This window comes from Thermothelomyces heterothallicus (genome assembly GCF_042370625.1).
Source record: "Thermothelomyces heterothallicus CBS 202.75 unplaced genomic scaffold P884_scaffold_8, whole genome shotgun sequence".
Lineage (NCBI taxonomy): Eukaryota > Fungi > Ascomycota > Sordariomycetes > Sordariales > Chaetomiaceae > Thermothelomyces > Thermothelomyces heterothallicus.
The window spans coordinates 853067-874207 of NW_027192569.1; the positions used below are offsets into that span (position 1 = coordinate 853067).

The window sequence follows — 21141 nt, forward strand, 5'->3', positions numbered from 1 at the left end:
AGGGTTAGGACTCTTGGTCCCCTTCCTTTAGCCGCGCCGAGCGTACGATGCAGTCCAAGACAAGGCCCGAGACGACCAATCTCCTCACGCATGGCGCAGAAAATGGGTGGGGTTTGAATAAGAAGTCGGCGTGTCAATCTGTGTGCTCCAGCCCACTGACTGCGTTACGATAATCTGACGGGGGAATGGCGAGGGGCAGCTCTTTGCTCAAAAACCCCAACTGTCTCCATCATCGGCACATCAGCCCCCGATCCCCCTTCCCTCACCTTCAGGGACCCACAACTCGAAAGGCAATCCCAGAAAAAGACGCCGCTCGCCCTATTGGCGAATTCCTTCTCTTTCTCCCGCCAAGGCGAAAGGTTCCCGAAGCCACCTTTTCCCTACATCTCTCGAAAGAGTCGTCACCATGTCGGCGGTGCGAGAGTTTCCAACCATCAAGGCCATCCGGTCTTATGTCATCAGCGGCGTCGGGTCGGGTAAGCTACTCGGGGTCCCGTTGGCGCGCGCATGTCGCTGACGGATGACAGGCGGCGACTATCACAACGTGAAGGGCGGGCACTGGTAAGGTTGTTGTTCTCGACCTGTCAAACCTACTCGCTGACTCCCTAGGTTGATCGATTCACCCATCTCGACACCGTGCTCAAGATGGGAGAAATACCGGGCTTCGAGAACTAGCTGGGGCATCAACGTGCTGGGCTCGTTCTTTGTCGAGGTCGAAGCGACCGATGGCACCGTCGGCTATGCAACCGGCTTCGGCGGTAAGCGAGAAGATGCAGCTTCCACGGATCCCACTGGGCTGCTAACACGCACGCATAGGGCCACCGGCGTGCTGGCTGGTCCACCAGCACTTTGAGCGATTCTTGATCGGAGCCGATCCGCGTAACACAAACCATCTTTTCGAGCAAATGTACCGGGCGTCCATGTTCTACGGCCGCAAGGGTCTTCCGGTCGCCGTCATCTCCGTCATCGACCTGGCAATCTGGGACCTGCTGGGCAAGATCCGCGGCGAGCCCGTCTACAAGCTCATCGGCGGCAACACCAAGGATCGCATCGACTTTTACTGCACCGGTCCCGAGCCCACCGCCGCCAAGGCCATGGGTTTCTGGGGCGCCAAGGTGCCGCTGCCCTACTGCCCGGAGGAAGGCCACGCGGGCCTGAAAAAGAATGTCGAGTTTCTGCGCAAACATCGACAGGCGGTCGGTCCCGACTTCCCGCTCATGGTTGACTGCTACATGTCACTTAACGTGCCGTACACGATCGAGATTGCCAAGGCGTGCGAGGACCTCAACATCAACTGGTGGGAGGAGTGCCTCAGCCCTGACGACACGGACGGGTTTGAGCAGATCAAGCGGGCGCACCCGACCCTCAAGTTCACGACGGGCGAGCACGAATATTCGCGATATGGATTCCGCAAGCTCATTGAGGGACGCAACCTCGACATCATCCAGCCCGACGTCATGTGGCTGGGGGGCATGACGGAGCTGCTCAAGGTGGCGGCCATGGCGGCGGCGTACGACATCCCCGTGGTGCCGCACGCCAGCGGGCCGTATAGCTACCACTTCGTCATCAGCCAGTCCAACACGCCGTTCCAGGAGTATCTGGCCAACTCGCCGGACGGAAAGAGCGTGCTGCCGGTGTTTGGGGATCTCTTCGTCGACGAGCCGATTCCGACGAAGGGGTACTTGACGGTGGCGGAGTTGGACAAGCCGGGATTCGGACTGACGCTCAACCCGGCGGCCAGGTCAAAGCTGATTCCAGCCACGTACCTCCTGACCCCCCCGACCGCTTCATTGAGCCCGCCTACGAACGGGGTGCCGGCGGAGAATGAGTCCAAGGAAGCGGTGGAGAGCTCGAAGACAGCTTAACGTGATGTTAAAACTTGGGGTATCGCACCGGAGTATAGGCGGCAATACGTCAGACCTTGGATGATCTTGGCATTGCTTTCAGCTGTATCTTCTCATACAAATGACAACCTTTTCTTGTTCAAAACTTCCACTGTGGCATCACTGACGTCACTTCGCCAAGCCTCCCTCTCAAGAACATTCGAGCTCATCCCGTCGACAGCCGCCGTTCCGGAAAATATCTTTTTAGCCGGAAGAAATTAGGACGCTGCCTACTGTAACGCACTCTCGATGCGCCGCCGCGGCGGGAGCGTCCTTATCGTCAGGTGGTCCGCTGCCACTCTTTGGCGCCCCTTACCTCGCTATAATTCAGACCGAGATGTGGATCCAGGGTCCCACAGCAGTGGGCGCGGGGTATGGGGTGGACACGGTGGGTACGGCAACGAGGGACGAGGGGGAGGAGCTCAGATGGGGTCTCGGCCCCGTCCAAGCACATCTCGATAAGGACGGACAAGTGGTCTATCTGTGAGGACAAGATTTGGCATAACACATTGGGGAAGAACACTCGTTGCCGCCAGCACCTATTGAAGAACGACAGACAAAGGTGAGTGGATAAATCAAAACAATAAAAAAGAAAAAAAAGAAAGAAAAAAAAAAGAAACGAAGACAGCGGCCGAAGGTGTCCTTCCTTGAAGCAAATATCCCTTGCAATTCATTGACTTGGCCTGCGGCGCGGTGTTGGTTTCGGACTGGTTCGAGAGCAAGAGGACACCCGGCGACTCGATAAGGTTGTGACCCAGAACTGCGCCTACATCGTCACTCTCCGTCCCGCCCACAGACCATCCTCCCGGTGGAGCACGTCTGTCAACCGCCTGACACCCTTCTCGCTACGACATGGCCCCCCAAGCCAAGCTCCTCGCGGGCAAGACAGCCATCATAACCGGCGGCACCACGGGGATCGGGCGGGCCATCGCACTGACTTTCGTCGCCCAAGGCTGCAACGTGGCCGTCAACCACCTCGACCTCGAGAAGGACAAGCCCCACCTCGACTCGCTGCTGTCCGAAGCCGCCGCGATCCGCGAGAAGGACCCGGCCGCCGGCAGGCTGGCCCACCTGCCGGGCGACGTGCGCGACCCGGCGACGGGGCCGGCGCTGGTCGCCTTCGCGCTGTCCGAGTTTGGCACCAAGCGGCTCGACGTGTGCGTCTCCAACGCGGGCATCTGCACCTTCGCGCCGCTGCTCGACCTGTCGGCCGACCTCTTCTCCAACACGGTGCGCACCAACCTGGACGGGGCCTTCTACGTCGTGCAGGCGGCGGCCCGCCAGATGGCGCTGCACAACGACCCGCCCGGCGGCGGCTCCATCATCGCCATCTCGTCCATCTCGGCCCTCGTCGGCGGCGGCCTGCAGGCCCACTACACCCCGACCAAGGCCGGCGTCCTCTCGCTCATGCAGAGCGCCGCCGTCGCCCTGGGCCGGTACGGCATCCGCTGCAACGCCCTGCTGCCCGGCACCATCAAGACCCAGCTCAACGAGGAGGACCTCAAGGACGACGCCAAGAGGACCTACATGGAAGGGCGCATCCCGCTTGGCAGGACGGGCGTGCCGGACGACTTGGCCGGGCCGGCCGTCTTCTTGGCGTGCGACGAGCTGAGCGGCTACGTGACGGGGGCGCAGCTGCTGGTCGACGGGGGGCTGTTTGTGAACTTGCAGTAACTGGTTTCCGGCGGCAGCAGGAGAAGGCCGGGGGGGCAGGAAACAGGCGTTGGGAGGAAGTGTACTTGACTAATTAATTATTCTCTTTGCTTCTTGGGAAAAATGGACAGGCAATTAACCGGCGAATCGTCCATATCAGCCGCTTCGACGTGCAGCGATATAAGACTTGATGTCGAATTCCGTTTACCGAGCATGCGGCATCCCTCAAGCTATGGCCTTAGTTTGCATCCAACTTGGGCGTCGTGGTTAATTAACACCAGGAACCCGCAGGCAATGCCGGGTAATAATTAGCCCACCTAATCATAATCATTCACATGCCGCCACACACTACACAAGATCCTGCAGCGCCAGCTCAGTCCTGACTCACGAGCGCGATCTCGATATGCATACGGATCTCCCTCGATCCAAACCTGGTAGAGCAGTCCACATGGAAAGCGCGCATAGTCAACATAGGGAATGACAAGCAACATCGACACTCTTCGGCGCGAGTGCGAGGGACTGAAGGGGGAAAAGCACTGCAAATGTAGTGCGGGGGAGGTAATATGATAACTGGGGTAAAGAAAGCGGGAGGAAGGCAAATATATATGCGGTATGGAGGCGACACTGTTGTGACTCGGGAGTCGAAATAATTGGGCATTGCTCAGTCTCGAGCTGGTCTAAGATCATGCAAGTCCAAGTGACATGGCTGGTGGTGGCCGAGAACTGCAGGCAACTTTAAACCTGCATCTCGGTTGGCTATATTTTCTATGGGATGAGACAGAAGAAGAGCCGCTTCGGTACGAATTAGAACGGGCTGAAACAAAAGCGGCATATATATGTAAGTAATTATGTATACACAATCTCGCCGAGAGCGACCAGGTACCCAAGGGCTGAAAACATCGCAGACAGCTATGAACCTAGCAAGATTGACATGATAGAATATATATGAACAAGTAAAGTAAACTATCCCTTGGTCTGCAAGCAGCCAAATGGACCATAGACTGACAATTCCCCCCATACCCGCTCAACCGACGAGCTCCCTACGTTCCCTATCCGACTGACTCCCTTTTCCAGAATCATCACCTTAACAAGGGCATCATACCACGACCAGCAGCCGGCTCTTACCACGTTCATCCAAGCGATGTTATTAAGGGAAAAAAGCCACCCAACCCCCTCACCCTCCCTCTTCGCACAGATACATACATCTCCCCCTCCCCCTCCCCCCCCCTTTTTTTTTAAGCAGAAACGAACCTGAAGTCGACGAGCACTTGCCCTTGCACGTCTCCCCTGCGGCACCAGACGCCGCTGCTGACGCCGGCGCGGCCGTCCCGGGCGTTGGCGTCGGTGAGGTGGGCGCGGACGTAGAAGCGGAGGTCGTTGGTGCCGAAGCGGTAGTCGACCACGGCCGGGCCGCCGCGGGCGGCGTCGTTCTGGTGGCTCAGCCGGACCTCGACGGCGCAGGTCCCGCTCGCCGCCAGCCGCGTCCACCGGTCGTCCGCCCCGGCCCCGGGTGCGCGTCCGACAGCGCCCGGCAGTCCGCCACCAGCGGCGCCGACGGCCCGTGGCTGTACCGCGGAACGGCCTCGCCGCAGTAGTCGTCCTCTTGGGGCGCCGACGACGAGTGGTAGTTGGCCCGTCTGGTCAGGGGGCGCTGCTGGTGGGTGCTGCGGCGGTTGTGGTGCCGGTTGCCGTCAAGGTTGCGAGGGCGAGCAGAACGGCTCTTGCGAGGGAGGGCATTGTTGTTATGTTTATGTTGAGCGGAAGACTATTGTCCTGTGAATCCGAACGGGCGAGTGTATTTGGCGAAAGCCCTCTTCTTCCAGTAATATCGAAATCGTTGACTGCTGTGAAATGGCTAGGGAGTGATGCTGTTTAATAGATTTTTGATTATAATGCTTGATGTATCTCACTAATTACCGTATACTCACGCCTACATGGGCAGCTAGGTATGTACCTAGCTATTTATGTATGTACTTATAACTTCAGCATCTCAGAACTCCCTACTGCCATCCCCCAATTCCCAACCCATCACTCGTGAGCCGCTCTCAAAAGGCCGTTGGCCCATCACTGGCCAACCCTGACGAACCCTGTGCCACCATCTGAAGGGGCAAAAAGAGAAAAAAGAGAACAGGAGTATGCTAATTATTCAGCGCCACAGTCAATCCCCGGCCAAGTTCGGGCCGCTCACGACCCCCTGGACCTGCATACACGCCTCCACGATGCACAACCATGCATCGACATCACATCACACCCCGACTTACCCGCCAGCGCGTCACAGGTGCCGAGCCCAATAATTACAAGCGCGTGGTCTCCTCGCAGAGTCGGATGAACAGTCCGCGTAAGCTCTGTGGCGGGCTTGAAGGTAGCGGCCAAGACGTAGGCTCGGAATGAAAGCTGGTTTCCTGATCAAGGGAGTCTCCGGCTTGAGATTATCCAACCAGTGCTCTTTCATTTTCGGTCAGCTACTCACTGTAATTAGTCAATCCGAAAAGATGAGCACAGCACGAACCTGAATAGTTGCTATAATAGCTACTGTGTCACAGGCCCTGTGACCTTCAAGAAGCATTAATATCCCCAACCTGACTCGGAATCATGGCTCAAGCGGGCCTTCAAACAATGGGATCCTCAAATCCAACTAGCATTATGCCGTATCCCAGTCCCCGCATGTATGTACAAATACAAGGTGATAATCAGCCATTATTATAGGTATGCGGAGAGCATTCTCCTTGATCGATCACGTGCTGTCTCGACCCCTTCGCACGTGAAGCCGACGAAGCCAAAAAGCCTATGGTGAGCGAGATTTGTCCCATCAGACATCCTCTCCTCCGTCAAGATTGCCGGAGGCTCGCGGCGCTGTATAGACGGTAAAGCGCTTCACCATCCAGTTTGGAGGCGGCACGAAGACAGGCCAAACCGGTACCTCCACGGTCGATACCCCTGGCTCTCTAAGACCGGCGGAATGTAGATGTTCCTGAGCCACTCTGACGATGTGACCAACCGGTCGGCGCACTGCTCCCCAACGCAAAAGAAGACAATGATTGTGTTTTCAGTCTCGACCGGGTCGTCTATGCTCACCTGACGTGGCAGTGCCAAGGTCAAGCCACCGGTCCTCTGATGTCGTGTGTAGAACACGGACATTCCAGAGCAGGGTCTTGACAGCCATGGCTTCGTGAAGGCTTAACATGTGGACAAATGCTAAATGGCAATCCGTGTGATTGGATATCACATAGCGGAGAGTGGTTGGAGTTGGAGTCCTGTTGAAGTTTTGAGCGAGCGGCCACTGTCGCTCGTCAACTCAAGGGCGAACCATTTCGATGGCAGCGGTGAGTACAACTGATATGTCGTTAACAAATGGACTGCGCGAAACGTGGCAATCGAACGACGGACCGAACCGAGCCGCTGCAGGCTATCTTGGCGCCGCAAGAGGAACCATTGGAACGCGAGGCAGGGGTGATTCAGCGTGGTCGGCGACGACAAGGTGATTCTTCTTGATGACCACCATCACGGAATTCCGGCCCTGCAACGGCTCGACATCGAGGTGTTTAGCAACCCAGGGGTCCTCGCCATTGGCTGGTAATAGAAACTCATCCAGCACGGCCTTGTTGGCCATGATCCAGGGCGACCTCAGCTGAACACAAGTCATCATGTTCAAATACCAAGGGTGCGCCATCTTCCCGAGGTCATATAACCAGTGCCTCGAATTCGATTGATCAGTAATGTCTAGCATCTCATGCACATGGCTTCTCCAGAATGAGTGCGCGTAGCTAGCGAAAGCAAGCTCGGATTCCTCCCACATGTGGTAATTATTCAACCGTGTTGTCTGAGGGAACATCGGTGCCCTTGAAGCGGGATGCGGCGCGTAGAGGCAAAGAAAGGCACAGCATGCAACTTTCGGCCAACGTCCTGTGGCAGGATCGCATGGTGAGATCACCCAACCAGTCGGGTTTCTTGTGTCCGTCTTCCCCGGGTGCAGCCAGAAGAAAGTCCTTGGCCGTTTGGTGGATGAAGTATACGCTGCCATTATGAACATCCAGGAAATACTTGCAGGCATCCAAGATCCAAGTGCGGAAGCAGCTTTCGTTCTGCACTCCCAAGCCGTGCCGGCTTCCGTTGAGAAGATCACGTATGTTTAGCGCAAGGTTGACCTCCTGCAGGGTAAGCGGTCTTGCGGCGACGAGAACAATCTGAAACAGCCGTCTGACGTCGTCCCGCTGCGACTCTCGTACCCGGTTGAGTAATCCGACGTACGCCTCCTTGACATTTGCTGGGAGTGTTTTGAACACGTCGATCCAGTCACGAGGAACTCGGAGCATGCAATCTCGCAGTCGTAGATCCAGGTAATCGAAGAGCAGCTTGACGTAGAAGTACGTCCTGTCCTCTCTGGGTCGGATGAGCTCCAGGAGCTCTCTCAGTACATTGTCCTGAATGCATCGCAGTGCAAAACCATCGAAGCGGGCAACGACAACACTCTCAATGTCCTTACTGACATGCTTCAGGCAATGATGATCCTAAAGCGATCTGCTCGGCATGGTTGACAATGATCTGCCCTAGTTAGCATGCCACCGGCAATGGACGATGCTTGGCCTACGGGCAACACGATGGTGCAGATACCGGTCCATGCAAGACACGCAGGAGGGGAAGACGCAAGAGCGAGTCCGACAGCATCCCTTGTCTTCAGGATAAACTGTATGGCAGACAAAATGATGCCATGGTCAGCGGCATCTCGCCTTGCTAGATTCAAGTATTCTTGGGCCAGCCTGGTGAACGTTTCCTCATCAGTGCTGCTTGGTTCTTCATCATCTGAATATGGCTCCTTGTCAACACGCGACGAGCGGCAAGAGTCAAAGGTGCCATTCCTTGTAAAGGTGTTGAACAGGTCTTCATAGTTCTTAACCAGAGGCTTCAATGCATCATCGGCTCGAACTTTGCCATAAGCTTCTTCCCAGATTTTGCATGCCACTAGGGCTGTGTCTTGATGGGATGTGAGTCCAGGACGAGAACCGAGACGCATCGCGGCCGAGATAGCGACGTGACAGGGGAAGTGTTGATGATGGCCGACGAAGGGTCGAACATGTCACAGCACGTCGCTCTGGAGACGGGTTGCGCGAGGATGGGGCGGATGACGGGCTAAGTGGTGAGAGCTCGGACGGAGAGAATGCAGCAGCTGGAATTGCGGCGGGCGAAAATGGCGGCGAGGGTGTTGCAGAAGGTGTGCGTGTTCGGCCGATAATAGATTGTTTTCGATTCCGCGACTCCCGAACCCTCTTCCGTCGACGTCGGCGAAAAGAGCAGCAAAGTCGTAGGGTCATCGTGACTATCTTCTCACAAAGACGCAGGCGTGATTATTATTCTGCGTAATGTCTCTGAACCGATGACCAAACTTGAGCGTGATATATTACTGTAATTACACGTACAAGCATTGAATGATTCCGCTTCTTAGTTTCCGCAGATCACCTCAAGTTCCAAGCTAAAATGACATCGCTCACTAGCCGCCCATTGACTCACAGTAATCGCCTGCGTGTGCCAATTCCAAGTATGGAGCTGTTGGGAAGGAACAGATCCTAGCCAGGAGCTTGGTTTCTCCAATTCCTGCAATAGCCGCAGTAGTCAAAACATGGAAGCCGCGGTGCTGGCCTTTTCAGTTGCCTTAGCAGCTGAACCCGTCCTGGTGAGGTGCCCATCCCATCACCAGCTTCCGTTCCCTTTACAGGCTCCGATTCACTGGAAGTTGGAATAAAGCTGCGAAAATGTATGTGTGCGGAACAACTGGCAAACAATGGCGTTTTCTTCACCCAACGTGACTTCATCGCGTCCACGCCCGACCTCCTGCAACTGCTTTCCGCCAACTCCTACTCGTACGTTTGAAGGCAACTGCGTGCATGCATCCAAGCTAAGCAGAGTCGATGATGTTCTGTAACGGTTGTTGCCGTGTCCTAGGGTTCCATTCTGCAGGCCATCGTTACCATGTGTCAGAATACCCATACTTAAGGTGCAATTGCTGGCAGGCAATTGTGGCATCGCTTTTGTTTTCGACACCATGAAAATAGATTCAATCATTGGTCTCTTGTGTTGCTAGTTTCTTCTCTTGATGGAGCCAAATTTGCGAGAGAGAATACATTCCGGTTTCATTCCTGTTTGAATTGTTGATCCAAAAGACACTACTCCATATATTCGGCTTGTGCGCTTTGTTTGTTGTTCACGGCTAGTTATAGGCCGGCGGCAGTGAAAGTCTTATCACAAAAGCTGGAAGAAATCTTTTGACGATGATCTTGTGACGAAACACCAGATGCTCCGAGGTTGGCGCACTGCGGGTGCCCCTCATTCAGCGGGACCAATAGTGCCAATCAAGCGGTGGCCAGTGCTTTCCAGGTTTATCTTGGCACTTGGCGACACATAAGCGGCCCGCAAGGTCACGGTCGCGGGCTGCACTCTTCTGCTGTTGGGCAGCTCTTCCGGCCGCAGCACATCACGGTTGTTCTGCCCCGGTGACATTGGCCAGCCGTCTTGCTGGCAACCAGTAACAGGGCGTGCCTCGCCATATTTCGTGCTCCTTATCACTTAGGCTTGGCACCGAGGACTCTAACAGCCTTATTTTGCGAAACCCTGGCCAGTGGCTGTTTAGGCGGTGAACTCGACATCGAGCCCCACGCTCCCACGCTGATCCATCGCTAACTAACTCTCCACCAGTCCAGCAGATCCAGCAGCAGGCTCCGCTCTAACTGGTCTCCGTCGCATGCGACTACCCGATCCTCGAGGACCCGCGGCCTCGTTCGAAGGCTGCGTTTCATGTCACTTAGCGATCCCGAGTTTTTTTTATCGACTTTCACGCCCATTTTTCCTCCGCAACCAAGAGCGGATCGGTGACCTCATCGAACTGGCCAGCTGCCGCCCCCTCTCGAAGTGACATTGCGACTATGTGACGACCCCAACTTGCACACCCCGTTGGAAATCGCCTTCCCCCGCGCTAGGAATGGCAGAATCTCTTAGCACGAATGGGAGCTCACTGCGTGGCACGATGGGTCTCGCCAACGTCGCCGGAAACGAACCGGCGAAACTCCGATGTTGCTGTGGGAAGGATGACTGTGTCTATCTCTTACACAACTGCTCCGTTCTGGCGAGTGTAGAACGAGATGTCCATACCGCGGCGAGAATGGGGCAGGTCAGTTCATCCCGCCGCATACCCTATCTACCGACAACCACACTCCTATGTTTTCCACCTGCGCCTTACTCTCTGCCGTTGCGATAACCCTCGATAGTTTGAGTTCAACCGCGGATATGATGGCCTGCCCTCATTCGCATTATCCGCAGGTTGGCTGAAACGGAGGTTATTTGGCGATTCCACCAAGCGAAGCTTGATGATGACTCTCCGTCGCTGACCACCACGCTGCAGACGCTCCTCGCCCGCCATGAAGCTTACATGGCATCTGCCGAACGCGACCGACTCGAGCTCACGGCTCGCATCGAGCAGCTGGAGCGCGAAAACGCCGAGCTGGAAGCGAAGAACAAATCAATCACCGAAGAAAACAAGTCTTTGCGGGAGGAGGTGGAACAGGTAAACGATATGGTGAAAGATGCCGAGACCAAGATTGGGCTCCTGGAAGCCACGCTCCTCGACTCGCAGCGGGAAGTGCGGCGGCTGGAAAATGCCACCGACAGAGCGGCTACTCTCGAAAGGCAGATAGCGTTGCTGGAGGAGGAGCAGGTCGTGCTACGGACCACAATCTCCCGCACCCAAGAGGAGGCCCGCACAGCCATGTATCGTTGGAGGCAGGCCGAAAAGGGTCTCAGCGACCTGCAGGAACAACTGGAGCGTATGGAGAAGGAGGCTCGGGAAGAACGCGAACGCCATGTTCAAGTCATCAACCGCATGGAGCGGCAACGCGCCATGGAAAGAGAGTTGAACACAGCGGCGGGGAGGCTCAAGGGCGCTGCAGCGGCTAAGTCGATGACGGATGGCAGGAACAGCGGCAAAGTGGTGTCGCATTTCGTTCGTGATCTCCTCCAGGACAACGCCAACCTGCAGCTGGGCATCGCTGAGCTTCGCGAGATGCTCATTAACGCCAACGACGAGATTCAGATGCTGCGGGAGCAGTTGATGTACCATCAACCAGCCGGCAGCGGGGAGCCTGGGTCGCCAAAGACACTGCAGGCGGAGCTGGCCATGAAGGAGCCACCAACGCCGCCACAACCCCAACGGGTTTCACAGGAGTTGCATGTTCACCACCATTTCCATGTGACTCACAAGCCCGAGGCCCGGAAGCCGAGAAAGAGGAGGGCGGGACTCACACCGGGCGTTCTCACGCCGCCTCAGCTGTCTGCCCCAGGGTCGCCCATCGCCGCTCGCTTCCAACGCGGTTCACTTGCTGGTCCTTTGCTATCGTCTGGTCCAAATGATCCTCCTCCAACCTCTTCTACCGCCCGCTGGTCCCTCCAGTCGCAGAATCAACCCGAGTTCGCTCCGTCATCAGCACCTAGTTCCCCGCGGTCGACAATTAGGGACTCGGTGTTCGACGGGGTTGGAGACTTGCAGTCTCCGACATCTCCAACCACCAGCCTGGACCCGACATCTCCGACTTGGAAGAACGCACATAGGAAGAAGATATCCGAACTTTCGCTGAGGAGCATTTCCGAAACGGCCATGTTTCCCACAGACTCAGCACATGCACCACGCGGTCACGCCTCGAGGCCTCGAGCCTTGACCCGCTACTCCATAATGAGCAGTCACTCCAACGCAAGTACTAACTCCCCATACACCACCGACGATGTTCCGACCGTCACCTCCCCGCCCTTGTCTGGCTACAAGGATTATGACGGCGTCACGGACGCCGGAGTGCAAACGGCGTTCTCTTTCGCATCATTGCAGTTTGACTCAACCGTGGAACAACGCCCCCGTGGGCTCCGACATGTGGTATCGCACGAATCAATCATGTCTCTGTCCAATGGCCTGGACATCCACACCCTCAAAGCGCGGCCCAGCCAACTCTCGCTAAAGCCTCTTGGCCTGACCACAGCAGGTACCAACCTCAGCGACGTCACCGCGCAGCCCACTTTGACAAGTGGGAGTGCCGAGGGAAGGCGCGGCAGCGTCATTCTTAGGGACAGCATAGCTCAGTCCCTGCCTCCCGCTACCCCACGACGGACTGGTGAGAGGGTTGTGTCGAGCCCCGTCAGAGGTCGGGGCGACGACAGGGATAGCGGGCGGAGTTCGTCCCGCGCACCCTCGGCGCTCGGCAGACTGGTGTCATGGAGGCCCTGGAAAGGGGGTAACTACAACACCGATGCCACTCACAGTGTCGTCTCGCCCGAAACAAGCCCCTCTTCAACTCCTGTCCTGGCTGCATCCGCAGCCTCCACCTCTGCGGAGCCGATTTCGGCGCTTTCCCTGCCTGCCAACGCTGCTGTCGCGGCTTCGTCGACTGCAAGCACACAACTAAGCAAGTCGCCCCAGGCCAGCCTCTCATCAACGATCACGACGATGACCACCAGCACATCTAGCACCACTGCAACAAAACCAACAGCCGCAAACGCAAACGCAAACGCAGCGATGGCAGCCATGTTTCGCGCGCCGGGGGTCAACCAGCCGGGACCGGTGCCGGGGTTTCAGGAGTTTTGGGCTGCGCAAAAGAGAAGAGCCCCGCCGAGTAAGGTCTTAGTCGATGACCAGGCTGGGGTGCAAGAGGCATTGAGAGAGGTTTTAGAAGAGAGCTAAACGGAAAGCTTGGTGTCTAAAGTCCTCGTTATTTTGGATTGCTCCCCAGAGGGAGACTTGTGTCGATGGTTATATATTAGGGCCGAATCCTGGCTGATTCATCCCATCAAACATTTCTCGTTGGGTATTTCCGGAGTTTGATCTGGAATAAGCAATCTCGCTGCTAATTAATAATATTAATAGGGAGAGGCGGAGGGTTCACACGCAGGGCTCGGCTCTTCAGATACCCGCAGGGCGCGCGTCTCATTTGTACGGCATCTCCTTCGCACATTTGCTTTGGCTTTTTGCATGTAACCGGACGGCGTTGGCAAGTGGGGGCTGCGGATTACTAACATTGCACAAGAAACCGGAGGAGGTTGGGGGTTGGAACCTTGTTCAGGGCTCCAAAGCCTGCATATAGTACCTTGCTCTGTCATCGCCAGATTTTCAACCTCAAGCTGTTGTTGGTCGCAGCCCAGATTATTGGACAATTCTTTGTCGGCCTATCACCATTTCGCTTCTCCTGAGCTTGAACCATGGCAGAAACAAATAATACGGGGACCTCCGGGTTGTCCTGCGAGGGCGCTGCCACCCCGGCGCCTTCTCAGAAACGGGACAGAGAGTATGGGATGTGTGTAGATCCACTCGTCGACGAACGGAGTGAAGATGGCAGGGAAGGATTTCAAAGGAAGCTCACAACCCTGAAAGAAGAAGGCCGGCTGCTTGAAATTTATGGATTCATTCTCAAATACCGCCCCGGAAGGCCGGTGCGGCTTCGCCAGCCCATTCGCGGGGGCTACAACGCCGCCTTCTGCCTCGAATACACCGACGGAGCCGCCGTCTTGCGTGTGGCGCTTCCCGGGGTCAATGCCTTTGCGGAGGAGAAGGTTCGCGTCGAGGTTGCCACGCTGCGCTACATCGAGAGGATGACCTCCATACCAGTGCCGCATGTCTATCACTGGGGCACCGCCGCCGAGAGCCCCCTGGGATTAGGTCCGTTTATCATCATGGACTACATCCCTCATAAGTGTTCTCTGGCCGATATCCTTCAGGATCCGTCAGTCGAGGAGGACCCAGGGCGACAGTACCTCGACCGCAACGTGCCCGGGGACAAGCTCGAGCGTCTCTACGGACAGGTGGCACGCATCATGCTGGAGCTGTCGAGGCTCGAGATGTCCCGGATCGGCTCTCTCGCGTACGACGAGGACCGCGACGCCTTCACCGTCGGCAGCCGCCCCCTGACGCAGGACATGAACGAGCTCGTCGTGCAGGGCGGCGTTCCGCCGTGCGTGCTCCCTCCCGAGCCGACCACCTACGCGTCCTCCCGGGAGTGGTACGAGGTGCTCGCCGACCTGCACGTCGCACACCTGACGTTCCAGCGCAACCAAGCGATCGAGTCGGCCGATGACTGCCGCGACAAGTTTGTCGCCCGGTTCCTGTTCCGCCAGCTGGTGCGCCAGGGAAAGCTGCTCCCCGATTGGGAGGGAGGGTCATGGGGAAGAAAGAAGAGAAGGGGGGAGGAGAAGTTCAAGCTCTGGATCGACGACTTCCGCCCGCACAACATCCTCGTCGACGCGGACCTCAACGTCGTCGGCGTCATCGACTGGGAGTGGGCCTATTTTGCGCCCGCCTCCTTTAGGGACGAACCGCCCTGGTGGTTGCTTCTCGGTCGGCCCGAGCTCTGGCGCGGCACCGTGCTGGACTGGCGGGATGAGTTCTCCGGCGTGCTGGACGTGTTCTGCAGGGCTCTTGATTACGTCGAGGAGAAAGAAGAACGAGAAGAGAAGGAGGATGACGGGAAGTGGTCCATCGACCAGCACATCGACGCTTTGGGCCTTGATGCGAAAGAAGGATTCCCAACGATGACATTGCGCTTATCGGAGCGGATGCGACAGAGCTGGGACTCGGGAACGTTCTGGGCCAACTATGCGGCCCGTAGGTGCTACGGTTTCGACCCCGTCTTTTGGGAGTTTCTCGACGAGCGCTTCTTTCGCGAGAATGCCGAAGGCGGGTTCGAGGGCAGGATGCATCTACTGCCGGACAAAGTACGAAGACGCATGCAGTCGTTCGTCGACAAGAAGGTCGAGGACAGCAAGGAGGAGAAAATCGACGAGTGGGAGCCCCAACAGGCAAGGGAATATCTCGCAGAGATACTGGCCGATCTTGATTAATTTTTCGACAACGAGCTATCCCCGCTGCATCCCGTCTCCTGCGAGAGAATAATTACATAATTAATACGACAATAACTAACAAATCTTATAATTAATCAACCAATATTCCTCGTGGCCACTGAATGTCAACAATGTTCTCAGCCAAGCTTGTCAGAAATACATCCAAGGACGGTTCAAAGCAGTGCCATGAAGCTCACTTACTCACTTCGTTCGCTGCGCTGTGGGCGGCTGGTTCCGTTGTCGTCGTTGCCCTGCCGGCAAATCGAGATGATGAGCCTGACAAATGCACCAATCCCGGAAAGAGACAATTCTTGCTATGTTCCCTAGAGAAGATTCAAAGACTGCTTCCCCCCTTCTGGTACTAATTAACAGTGGACTGTTGGGTACAATAGGCACGACATTAGCGGCGAGGAAAAGAGGGCCTATCTTGCCGCTAAGAGGTGCCTCCTGACGTCGCCTCAGCGGCTCAACCTCCTTCCCGGAGCGAAGACCCGGTGGGATGAGCTGGTTGCCCTTCACCAGATCCACGCCTTGCAGGTGCACACCGCCGGCCAGTTCCTGCCCTACCACGGGTACTACCTTTAAGACGCACCTCCTCACTCATACATGTAGCAATATTCTCCGTCCACCGTCGAGGCAACCTCACCGACCGTCTTTGCCTCACCAAGAATGCCAAAGTCCATTGCCGTCTCGAGCGTTACGTCGTCACTTGGCGGATCTGAAGCAGGTCAGCATCATCCGTTCAAAGGGAACGAAAAAAATAAATAAATAAAAAAGGGAAGGAAACTCACCGTTCGCCGCCGTGCTCGTGCCCCAGACCTGATACGTCCTCCCCTCGAGGTCCAGACCCTGCCAGATGGTCCAGACGCGGTCGACCTGGGCGTGGTGCAGCCAAAAGACGGGGTCGCTCGGGCTGGCGAAGACGTCGAGCGCGTCCGGGCCGACCTGCCAGTGCCCGGACGCGTGCACGCCCCCGGGCGCGCCCCCGGGGGCGTCCATGTCGCGCACGAGGCAGCCGAGGTCGCCGCCGCAGCCGTCCAGCAGGGCCACGACGGCGCTGGGGCGCGTGCCGGGGCTGAAGAGCGGGCTCAGGTCCCGCCGGAGGCAGCGCGGGTTGTAGCCCAGCCCTCCCTGCGGGCCGCGGGGCTCGAACGCGACGGGGCCGAGGCGCACCTCGAAGCGGCCCTGGCGGAACGGCCCCGTGGCGACGCACCCGCCCCCGGTCGCGGGCGGGATGACCACGTGCGCGCCGCCGGGGACGGAGATGACGGTGGCGTTGCGGCCGGGCACGAAGGCGCCGTTGCCGCCGAGCGAGTGCGGCCCGCCGTCGAAGACGGCCGCCGCGCGCGGGTCGGCGTAGCTCGCCGTCCAGTCCCAGTAGGGCAGCGGGCCGGCGTAGTCGCAGCGGTCGCGCAGCGCGCCTGCGAACAGGTGCAGCAGGTGGCGGTGGAAGGGCAGGAAGAGGCCCGACGCGTGGACGAACGGAGTCTGTAGGATGTGGGCGACGATGAAGTCGTCGTAGAGCGCCCGGGCGCCCGGGGCGGTGGACTGCGGCGTCCGCGCCGGCAGCGCGTTGAGGCGGTGGATCGCCGAGATGAAGGCGGCGCGGTCGTCCAGGGAGAGGGTGCTCCTGCGCGGTGAAGGATCTGTTTAGGTACTTACACTGGCGCTCTGGCGTTTTGTCCGGAGTCGAAGGGAAGGGAAGAACGAGGGAAAGGGAGAACGTACCATTCCTGGCGGCGCTGGATATTTTGGGCTGTGCAGCCCGAGGTGCGGTTGCTGATGGCATCTAGAACGTTTTGCTGGTACTGAGCTTGCAGCTCGAGGATTCTCTGGGATGCGGCCGCTTCAGCGTCGACGTTGCCGAGCGGGGCGGGGGCGGCCTGGTGAGCCAGGAGAATTAAGGACGGGAGTGCCGCTGGTAGTGTTGAGAGCTTCATGGTGTTATAATTGATGACTGGCTGGATGGCTAGATATCGTTGTGTCAACAAGTCATTGGTAGTTAATTAAGAGAATTGGGTCAGCGCCTGCCCCTGGTTCGTTGACGGAGTGAAGTCGACGACTATTAATGATTATTTGGTTGATTGGAGAGACAGAGAGATGCGAGCATGTGCAATAATTATATAAATCAGTGTCCGAACCTTAGAGCTGACGCTTGCTTCGGAGGACGAACGCGTTCCGTGTCTGTCCCAGCTCCTGTATGCATCTCTCGGAGTGGCGTGGGATCATGAAACTGGGACTCCATTCGACGCCTCATCATCACTCCTCTTATTTGGGCTGCGAACCCAAGGTCCCGTAAACCCCAGGACGAGAGTAATTATTCAAGGTGAGATGGGTAGTTCTGGGAAGTGGAAACCCCGATGAATCAAACTGAATCGCGCCATCGGATGGGACAGTTCTTGCCGTGGAAGATGTCCAACTTGCGGTATTAATTACAATTCTGAATCACCCGATCGGCGCCCATGAGGTGTCGCCGACGCGGTTACCATCCTTCTGCCTCCCTCTGCGTCTGCATTGCCTCTCTCGCAGCTTTCACTGCCTCCCACTCCTGCAGCAGGGTTTTGACGCGCTCGCATGTTAGATCGAGGACTTCTGCCTTGTTGAGAGGCCGGCGCCGTGCTCGGTTTTTACCTCGCCGCCCCTCTGATATCCCGTGATGTTTTCCATCGATGGAAGCATCCACACGCGCCTCAACCTCGTCGACGCCAAGTGTTGCCTGCAAGGTCTCGAAACAAGCAGTGAGCTTGTCGCGGTACCTCTTTCCGACGCGGTTCTGTCGCCTGCGCACGTGCTGCAGCCGCGGACTTGGTGTCTGCATGTCGTCGTCATCCGGGACCGGAGAACATGGGGGCTCGGGCGAATCGGTGGCATCAGCGGCAGCATCGGCGGTGTGTATGATCGGGTCGCCGCGACTTGCACTGGATTTGCGGGCATTGCGTCCTGGTATCCTGGTCTTAGTGCTCCCTTTAGTCGATGGTTGCCCAGCTGCCATTCTGCTAGCGGCCGCGCCGTAACCGGTATTGCTCTATGTGCTGTCTGGTGTCGTATGATGATGAATTGGGACTTCTGAGTCGGCATTGATGGGGACATCGGTGAGAAGAACCTGGCATGCCGTTCCCTGCCCAAGGTGAAGGTAATTTTTACCTACCTAACGTGCCGAAGGTACCTAAGATACCCTACAGGCAATGAGTAACTTCATGAAGGTACCGTACAGTTCTTAGGTGACCTGACCAAACCCCTTGTACTTGAGCTGACCAAACCCCCTGTTAAGCGAGCTCAAGCGAGCTCGCTTAAGCTGACCTGACCAGACCACCAAAATTTTGGGAATCGATTCGGAATCGATTCCCAAGCAGGTCATATGACCATACCCGGTCACATGGCCCCACCAGATTTTCAGAGCCCCACCCCAGTATTCAAACCCACCCACTATTTTCAATTGCATTCGAAATCCTTCCTCTTTACATCCTCCAAACCAAAACCGTTAGTCGCCCCCTCCTCTTCAATTAAAAGGCGATTAAACTGACTTAGAACGTATTTCTAATCAGTTCAGCAGCGATAATAAGAAAAAAATGTCGTCATACAAGGATACAGTAAGTCGAGTATGGAGGGGATTGATTTGGAATCGATTCTGACTACATTCTGAAGGAGGATTACATATGGTACCTGAATGGTGCCGGCGGAACCAAGAAGCGCCACCCTGGTATGCCGCCCTTTGAGCGAAATGAGGTAAGTATTTGGAGAGCAGTATAGAAGTGGTTAGAGAGCGATTCTGAATCGATTTAGGACGGCGAAATCAAGCTCGCCCCAGGCGAGGTTTACTGTCGCTTTGGCAACGAGGATGGCGACCTCTGCTACAAGACAGTAAGTAAAAAACGTTATAAAGTATTTCATAATCAGTTACTAATCGATTCAGGATGCGTTCTCCAGTGAGTCGAATTTAAAGACTCATATCAAGAAGCACAAAATCAATGGCAACCCTGCCCGCATTAAGGGTAAGCGGCAGGGTGCTAATAATATTGATGATATGAACGCGGCACGTAGTAAGTCCTAAAATCCCTTCTGGAGCGTTTTAGAATCAGTTCCTAAACTATTTATAGAATTTTACGCCAAATTGCGCGAGATTGTTGAGAAGGGTGATGAGGAGGAGTCTGCTGAGCCGATGCCGACCCCCTCTAAGCGCCCTGCCCCCGCCGAGGCCGCCCCCCGCCAGGACCGTCGCCCTGCCCTGCCCGTTACCAAGCGTAAGGGCCGCAACCCCTCTCGTGTAAGTTCAGAAACATTTGATAATCGTTTAGTAATTAGTTTAGAACTAATTTTGTTTGTAGCCCAAGTATACCGAAATGCGAAGGGTCTTTGGACTTAGCGGGTCCAAGGCCAAGTGCAACGGCTGTAAGCGTGTAAAGCGCGCTAAGTGTAAGTAATAAGGATTAGTTTATAACTAATTCTAGGCTAATTCTGAATCAATTAGGCCCTCCTAAGTTTCGGCCTGATCAGGGTGAGGCCTGTGATGTTTGGGAGCACTTTAGAGTGCATCGGGTTGAGGAGGTAGAGGAAGAGGTAGAGGAGGAGGCCTTAGAGGCAGGTGTTGAAGAGGATGGCCAGGGTCAAGAGGGCTAGGATGAGGGTGAGGAGATGGAGGATGGTGAGGGTAATGGAGAGGAAATGGAGGGCGATGAGTAAGTATTTTAAGATAGTTTTATAAATGGTTTTAAACCATTTATAAACTATTTAAATACTTAATAAATCTTGATTTATTAATAAGGTTTAATTTTTACTTGAGTTTTATTTTTTTTATTATATATTATATAGTAAGAATAATTATATAGTTAATAACTATATAAGTTAAATATAATAATATTATAAATAAATAAAGTAAAAAGAAATAAATATTATATAAAATAGATATATAAAATTTTAAAGGATATATTATTATCATTATTATAAATTTAAAGAGTATTAAATATATATAATATATTATATAAAAACTAGATATAATAATATAGGTATAATAAAGTAAATAAAATAATATATATATTATTATTATTAGTCCTATACCGCAAAATAATATATATAATAAAGTGAGTATAATAAGATAAATATAATATTGTAAATGTAATAAAGTAGGTAAAATAAGATAGATATAATAAGGTAAGTTAAGTAAGACAAATATAGTAAGATATATATAGTAAGATAAATATATTAAAGTAAGTATAATAAGATAAATCTAGTAAAAGATATATAGTAAAGTAAATATAAGAAATTAAATATAATAAGTAAAAATGGTTTATATTATTATAAAGGATAGAGGTTTTTATCTAGCCTATATAATATAGTTTTCTTTATATTTAACTATAGAAGGTCTAATATACTTTAATATAATAATAAAGGAATTATAACAATAATATTATTATTATTGTAAATTAATATTAATAAACTAATATAGCTATAATAAAGGATTTAAATTAGTATAATAATCTTACATATTATTTAAAATTAAGAATTTAAATTAAAATAGCCTTTAGGCTTACAATTAAAGATAAGTATATAAGTAGAGGATTAGGGTTAGGGTTCAGGCAAGGGTTAGGGTAAACCTAATAACTAACGTCGGTCCTTAAAATGGTCTAATAATTAACTAAGGGTAACTAGTTCCGAATCGATTCTAAACTAATCCCTAATATTACGTACTTTAATGTTAAAAAAGTTGGGTTTTTGAGAAACGAAGTTGGGAAAACCGCCAAAACCCCTT

The 21141-nt window shown here is 54.5% G+C and overlaps 9 protein-coding genes across 9 annotated transcripts; 5 read left to right on the plus strand and 4 right to left on the minus strand.

The window, feature by feature from the left end:
* Nucleotides 1–406: 406 nt before the first annotated feature.
* P884DRAFT_197611 (L-rhamnonate dehydratase) lies at nt 407–1865 on the plus strand (the record flags this gene model as incomplete). The annotated part of the gene is made up of 4 exons (XM_069438074.1): nt 407–476; nt 528–561; nt 610–758; nt 817–1865. The coding sequence occupies 4 exons, from the start codon at nt 407–409 to the stop codon at nt 1863–1865; spliced, it is 1302 nt and encodes a 433-aa protein (XP_069298579.1).
* Nucleotides 1866–2540: 675 nt separating this feature from the next.
* Nucleotides 2541–3879, plus strand: P884DRAFT_126519 (dehydrogenase-like protein). The gene has a single exon (XM_069437184.1). The coding sequence runs from the start codon at nt 2736–2738 to the stop codon at nt 3555–3557; it is 822 nt and encodes a 273-aa protein (XP_069298580.1). The 5' UTR covers nt 2541–2735; the 3' UTR covers nt 3558–3879.
* An 892-nt stretch (nt 3880–4771) lies between these two features.
* P884DRAFT_276937 (uncharacterized protein) lies at nt 4772–5273 on the minus strand (the record flags this gene model as incomplete). The annotated part of the gene is made up of 3 exons (XM_069443018.1): nt 4772–5003; nt 5060–5187; nt 5253–5273. 3 exons carry the CDS (start codon nt 5271–5273, stop codon nt 4772–4774), a joined length of 381 nt encoding a protein of 126 aa, XP_069298581.1.
* Nucleotides 5274–6942: 1669 nt separating this feature from the next.
* On the minus strand, nt 6943–8716 carry P884DRAFT_291486 (uncharacterized protein; the record flags this gene model as incomplete). Its single annotated transcript, XM_069444103.1, has 3 exons — nt 8125–8716; nt 7349–7957; nt 6943–7164 (listed from the first exon to the last, which is right to left on the minus strand). The coding sequence occupies exons 1-3, from the start codon at nt 8545–8547 to the stop codon at nt 6943–6945; spliced, it is 1254 nt and encodes a 417-aa protein (XP_069298582.1). The 5' UTR covers nt 8548–8716.
* A 1835-nt stretch (nt 8717–10551) lies between these two features.
* P884DRAFT_276938 (uncharacterized protein) lies at nt 10552–13245 on the plus strand (the record flags this gene model as incomplete). The annotated part of the gene is made up of 2 exons (XM_069443019.1): nt 10552–10566; nt 10927–13245. 2 exons carry the CDS (start codon nt 10552–10554, stop codon nt 13243–13245), a joined length of 2334 nt encoding a protein of 777 aa, XP_069298583.1.
* Nucleotides 13246–14086: 841 nt separating this feature from the next.
* P884DRAFT_258491 (uncharacterized protein) lies at nt 14087–15495 on the plus strand. The gene has a single exon (XM_069441239.1). The coding sequence runs from the start codon at nt 14151–14153 to the stop codon at nt 15393–15395; it is 1245 nt and encodes a 414-aa protein (XP_069298584.1). The 5' UTR covers nt 14087–14150; the 3' UTR covers nt 15396–15495.
* Nucleotides 15496–15689: 194 nt separating this feature from the next.
* Nucleotides 15690–17335, minus strand: P884DRAFT_241653 (uncharacterized protein; the record flags this gene model as incomplete). The annotated part of the gene is made up of 4 exons (XM_069440232.1): nt 15690–16113; nt 16187–17022; nt 17054–17064; nt 17120–17335. 4 exons carry the CDS (start codon nt 17333–17335, stop codon nt 15992–15994), a joined length of 1185 nt encoding a protein of 394 aa, XP_069298585.1. The 3' UTR covers nt 15690–15991.
* Nucleotides 17336–17877: 542 nt separating this feature from the next.
* Nucleotides 17878–18387, minus strand: P884DRAFT_276941 (uncharacterized protein; the record flags this gene model as incomplete). The annotated part of the gene is made up of 1 exon (XM_069443020.1): nt 17878–18387. One exon carries the CDS (start codon nt 18385–18387, stop codon nt 17878–17880), a length of 510 nt encoding a protein of 169 aa, XP_069298586.1.
* A 499-nt stretch (nt 18388–18886) lies between these two features.
* On the plus strand, nt 18887–20100 carry P884DRAFT_258493 (uncharacterized protein). The gene is made up of 7 exons (XM_069441240.1): nt 18887–18985; nt 19041–19121; nt 19179–19256; nt 19309–19435; nt 19493–19659; nt 19721–19808; nt 19864–20100. The coding sequence occupies exons 1-7, from the start codon at nt 18965–18967 to the stop codon at nt 20010–20012; spliced, it is 711 nt and encodes a 236-aa protein (XP_069298587.1). The 5' UTR covers nt 18887–18964; the 3' UTR covers nt 20013–20100.
* Nucleotides 20101–21141: the final 1041 nt, after the last annotated feature.

Coding starts and splice junctions, on each gene's coding strand:
- P884DRAFT_126519 (XM_069437184.1), top strand. CDS start 2,736: ATGGCCCCCCAAGCCAAGCTCCTCGCGGGCAAGACAGCCATCATAACC.
- P884DRAFT_258493 (XM_069441240.1), top strand. CDS start 18,965: ATGTCGTCATACAAGGATACA. Junction 18,986..19,040: donor TGTCGTCATACAAGGATACA/GTAAGTCGAGTA, acceptor TACATTCTGAAG/GAGGATTACATATGGTACCT. Junction 19,436..19,492: donor TGATATGAACGCGGCACGTA/GTAAGTCCTAAA, acceptor AACTATTTATAG/AATTTTACGCCAAATTGCGC.
- P884DRAFT_258491 (XM_069441239.1), top strand. CDS start 14,151: ATGACCTCCATACCAGTGCCGCATGTCTATCACTGGGGCACCGCCGCC.